A 5,024-nucleotide genomic window follows, 5' to 3' on the forward strand; every position below is an offset into this window, starting at 1 on the left:
ATCTTTTAAAAATGTAGGCATGATAAATGCTCATTTGTGCATTATAATGAAATATTTGTACTGAAACTATAACTAACTTTGCTAATCTATAATATATTAATTATCACATCAGTCATCAAGTGAAAATCATTTTTTGGAACCTTAAGCTCTAGTTCTCATTTCACACAGCTCCGTTCACCATCCTCTGGGATTCTTGTTTCGACGATTATAGCCTTGCCATAATTCAGTTGTTTCAATAATACTTTACTTTCATTTTTTAATATGTTTTTAATTTATAAATTGTAATAAATACTATAAAATCTTTGTTCATGCATATATTCACTGTTAGTAATTCTTAATTAATTAACATTCATATTCATTTAATTTATATTAATTAGAATTTCACTTTCACTTTCATGTAATTTTATTAATTATCAAATAATTAATATTCACATTTATTTAAGTAATATTAATTGAAAATTCTCATTCAAGAATGCAGTTCATTGTTTACGTCCATGCATGCTAATCATCATCTAGCTTAATTGAAAATTAAATTTTATTTATTTAGTATAAATGATTTGACATTCATCGTCACATATATATTCCTTGATATTAATTAGAAATTAATTAACATTTACTTTTAATTTATGTATCATATTTGTTATTCATCTTCATTTATACATTTCACCATTTATATACATGTATAATAATTAAAATTTATTTGTAGCAACTTGCATTTCTCTTATATTTTGATTAAAAAAGAAATGAAGGGTCAAACATTAATTTTACACCACTTATAAATTATTTTAGAATAACATAAAACGCACGTTCAACTTTGATTACTTAACAAAAAGATTAGACATAAGTGTAATAAAAAAAAATTGGAACAAACCTGAATTTATTTATTTATATTTACCTCAAAATTTGTATTTTAATACCAATAGAATATATAATTTCATTTTCCCTTTTTTCTTCACCCCCTCTCTCCCCTACACCCCAAAAATAAAATAAAATGATTTCTCTGTTCTGTCGTCTCATCACTTGTTAATGGAATAATCTTGTTTCTTCTATAAATATTCACAAACGCTTATTGATTTTTCTCCTGACTTCCAAAAATCTTCGGATATTCAATTTCAAATGGCAAACAAAGATCCATTGATGATAACAGATAAAGATGAAATGAGAAAGTGGTCAAGGTCGATGAGAGCACAAGGCAAGACAATTGGGTTAGTCCCCACCATGGGTTATCTCCATGAAGGCCATCTTTCCTTAATTCAAGAATCCCACAAACAAACTCACCTCACTGTTGTGTCAATTTATGTAAATCCAGGTCAATTTTCTCCCACTGAGGATCTCTCCACTTACCCTTCAGATTTGCTTGGTGATATTCAGAAATTAAAATCTGTTCCTGGAGGTGTTGATGTTGTTTTTAACCCCAAAAATTTGTATGATTATGGGAATAATGATAATGGGTGTGGGGTAGGTTTGGATCAAGAAGGGGGTAAGGTAGTGTCTTGTGTAGAAACAGGTGGAATGGGACATGAAACTTGGGTCAGAGTTGAAAGATTAGAAAAGGATTTGTGTGGGAAAAGTAGGCCTGTTTTCTTTAGAGGTGTTGCCACTATTGTCACCAAGTTGTTTAATATTGTTGAGCCTGATGTTGCTGTTTTTGGGAAGAAGGATTATCAGCAATGGAGGATAATCAAAAGAATGGTCAGTTACTTTCCTTTATCTCCTTTGATTTTTAATCTTATCCTAGATGTAGCATTGAATCGAGGTGGAAATGGATTTATGTACCTGAGTCTAAATTTATCGAGAAAAGATAGTTTATTTATTTGATTATTGGTTTGTTAGGACCTTGGGATGCTCTGTCGCGAATTTGTTAACTTTTGCATCTGTGCCAAAAATTTCAACCAAAACGTGCTTGGAAAGATGAAAGCTTTATCCTATCTGCCTGCTTGAGAGACAGTTGTTAACATGATAAAATGGAATAATTAAGATAATTAACTAGATGAAGGATCCGTTTTGGTATGACTTTTGAGAAGCCAAAAGGAGCTTTTGACATCTAAAAGCCATTTTTGGATCTGTTTGGTTAATCTTATTAAAAATTCTTCTTTTAGTTAGAAAAGCTTTTAGAGGAAACTCATCCAACGTGACTTTTTCAAATAGCTCTTCTGGAAGATAAAACTCTTTTAGAAATTAGTTTCCAAATATTAATTAAGATAGCTTCCTCATGAACCTCTTCTACAAGAAGTAGAAGTAGCAGCCTACCAGATGGGCCCAAAGTCAAGTAACAAATGACGAGCAAAATTATAATTTATATGTCTAATGGATGGCATGATGTATGAATGAATTACTTAATTTAATAGCAAATAAGGATATAATAGCTTTAGATTTTCCATTAGATCGTGAAATGTTGTGGACATGGAAGCGAAAAATGATTATGTAATTGACCCCAACTTATTGGAACAAGGCTTAGTTTGTTGTTGTAATAGTTGTTAATGGTCTTCTTTCATGTCACAGTAGTTCTGCATGTGTATGCTGGATTGCAAAAATTCATTAACTAATTTCATATATAGCTGGTTCTGTTATTAACATTTTTGTTCCTTCCTTTCAATGCACTAAAATTTCAGGGTTTTTTTTGGTTATGAAAGTGATGCTAAATTCAATTTTATGGACCCATCTTGATTATCCCTTTTCAGGTGCGAGATCTTGATTTTGGCATAAAAGTTATAGGCACAGAGTTAGCACGAGATGATGATGGCCTTGCGAAAAGTTCCCGTAATGCCCGCCTTTCACCTGATGACAGGCAAAAGGTCTCTTATACAAATTAATCTCACATTTTGAAGAACTGAAACTGCTCGAAATGTTTCTGTTCATATACTGTCCGTGTCCTTGAAAACTGTGGAAATAAAATACACGGATTGAGCAACATATAGTAAGCACATAAAGACGTGGTTCGTCTTCTTGAGTCCTTATATGGAATGAATACAATAATCAGTGCAGTGTCTAAGTCGTCTTCTTCAAAAACTATGCCTCATAAACGCTCCATTTGAAATTTTGGGGGGTCCAAAATCAGGTTGGATCAGAAACTGGACACATAAATTATCCAACGGAAAGGTTTTATGTAAATGCAATTGAAATAGAAATTTATTTTGATTATTGCAATGCCCGTAAAACATGGTTAAACATTCTTAATATAGACTTGCTCACTTCACGATTTATGTCTTTTATTTTACTGATCATCAACTCAGTCTTTACTGTTCCTACAGTAAACTAATTTTTGCATCATAATGACTAGAAATTGTCTGGAATTTCCTCTAGTATTCCCGTTAAATAAACCAAGCGCTAATTGTTATTGTAGGCATTGTCTATAAGTAAGTCACTGTTTAAAGCAAAATTTGCAGCAGAGAATGGTCAAAATGATTGCCAAGAGTTGAGGAATGCTGTTATCCAGGCCATACATGAAGCCGGTGGAAAGATTGATTATGCAGAGGTGAGGTACTAACGAGTAAGCATGTGTTTTCAGTAAATATGAGGACAGAAAATATTCGACATATAGATTACACTGATCCATAATCGTTAGCTCTTGTGCATCACAAATTTTTAATTATAAACACAAAGGAATAGAGACTTCACCGTAAATGTCTAACATGAAACTTTTGCACGTCTTCTGGCATTTAGCTTAGAAATGGAATTTACTGCATACGCCACTCTGTGACTCCTTTTCTTTAATATGATAATGTTTAAAAACAGCAGGTGTCTATGTCCTATTTATTGTTTTATTGACTCTTTCTAATGCTTAACTTGAGATAGAAAATGCAAAGCCATAAAGAGAAGAATTTTGTCTAGACTTGAGCTGTTGAACTAAATTATTCGTGCTTCCAAATTCTTAAGAACTACTTTGGGCAAATTAGTACATAGAGAAGCCTTTTGGAGTTCGAGAACTATATCACTTCAGTTTTGTTGACTAGAAGTTCACAAACTTGCATACTTAACGGTGCAAAAGTTTGAGCCAGCTCATTTCATTAGAATTGATATTTATCCAAGTGTATTTGTTAATCCCCAGCTTGGTTTGATAAAAATAGATTTTTAGTATATTCTGATAAAAGTTGAATTCCTTGAAATGTGTGGCCGAAAATGAGTTTTAAAAATTGGGACCAAACATGTGCTAAGTATCTAAGCTTTTAATACAAATAATTATATACCATTATGAATTGTTTTCATTTCTTGATGCCAAGCAGATTGTAGACCAAGAAAGTTTGGAAAAATTGGGAGAGATCAATAGACCTGCCGTGTTTTGCGTTGCTGCATGGTTTGGAAATGTCAGGTTGATCGACAACATCGAAATCAATGTTCAGTGTGCATCGAGTTTTTGACAAAGTTGCTTCTAAATTCTAATGGATATCGACAGCCTGTGACATCTCTCTATGAAGCGGGTCGATGTAGACTGTTAAAAGAGTTGCTAGCAATTCATTTTGAGGTTTTAATTTTCACCACTTGTGTCATTGACACTACCATTTCAATTCTTCTTCTCCATACATGTAACTTTGATGTCAGTGAGAAATATAGAACTTTTGCTGTTTGTTTCAAAACCATCTGTAGTCAGTGTCTCGGATTACTGCATGTTTTCAGCAAAAACTTAACAGTATATTCTTATAAGGTGGCCCTTCCTTTTCAATGTAAGAAGGCAAAGAGACCCAATTCCTGACTTGTTTATAGCATTTCACAATTCTTTACAATCCTCACTAACCATATTCAGATGATTCAGTCATACAAACTATACAAGCATGGCTCACAAAATACAGACTATGGCAGAGGCGTCGCCAGAAATTTAGGTAAACAAACAAGCTATTGGGTAGATGAAAGAACTCGGCCGTCGTCAATGACCAGCCTAGTCAAATGTAGTGGAATATTCACATGCTAGTTATGACATTTATGTTCACCAGACAGACAAGACTATGATTAGGATCAAGGCAATAATAGTGCCAACGCCAGTGACAAAACTGTTCTCAAAAAATGCATTCAAAAAAAAAAAAAAAAAA

The 5,024-nt window shown here is 32.7% G+C and overlaps 1 protein-coding gene across 2 annotated transcripts; it reads left to right on the plus strand.

Moving 5' to 3' along the window:
- The first annotated feature begins 961 nt into the window (after window positions 1–961).
- Window positions 962–4,692, plus strand: LOC111371636 (pantoate--beta-alanine ligase). Of its 2 annotated transcripts, none has more exons than XM_022993720.1 (4): window positions 962–1,692; window positions 2,682–2,795; window positions 3,344–3,475; window positions 4,224–4,692. In XM_022993720.1, the coding sequence occupies exons 1-4, from the start codon at window positions 1,117–1,119 to the stop codon at window positions 4,356–4,358; spliced, it is 957 nt and encodes a 318-aa protein (XP_022849488.1). In that variant the 5' UTR covers window positions 962–1,116; the 3' UTR covers window positions 4,359–4,692. The 2 variants fall into 2 exon arrangements, with proteins under 2 accessions (XP_022849488.1, XP_022849489.1); XM_022993721.1 differs by having other exon boundaries at window positions 3,344–3,480; window positions 4,224–4,343.
- Window positions 4,693–5,024: the final 332 nt, after the last annotated feature.

The sequence above is a fragment of the Olea europaea genome, chromosome 22, assembly GCF_002742605.1.
Source record: "Olea europaea var. sylvestris chromosome 22, O_europaea_v1, whole genome shotgun sequence".
Lineage (NCBI taxonomy): Eukaryota > Viridiplantae > Streptophyta > Magnoliopsida > Lamiales > Oleaceae > Olea > Olea europaea.

Coding starts and splice junctions, on each gene's coding strand:
- LOC111371636 (XM_022993720.1), top strand. CDS start 1,117: ATGGCAAACAAAGATCCATTGATGATAACAGATAAAGATGAAATGAGA. Junction 1,693..2,681: donor GGAGGATAATCAAAAGAATG/GTCAGTTACTTT, acceptor ATCCCTTTTCAG/GTGCGAGATCTTGATTTTGG. Junction 2,796..3,343: donor CACCTGATGACAGGCAAAAG/GTCTCTTATACA, acceptor TTGTTATTGTAG/GCATTGTCTATAAGTAAGTC.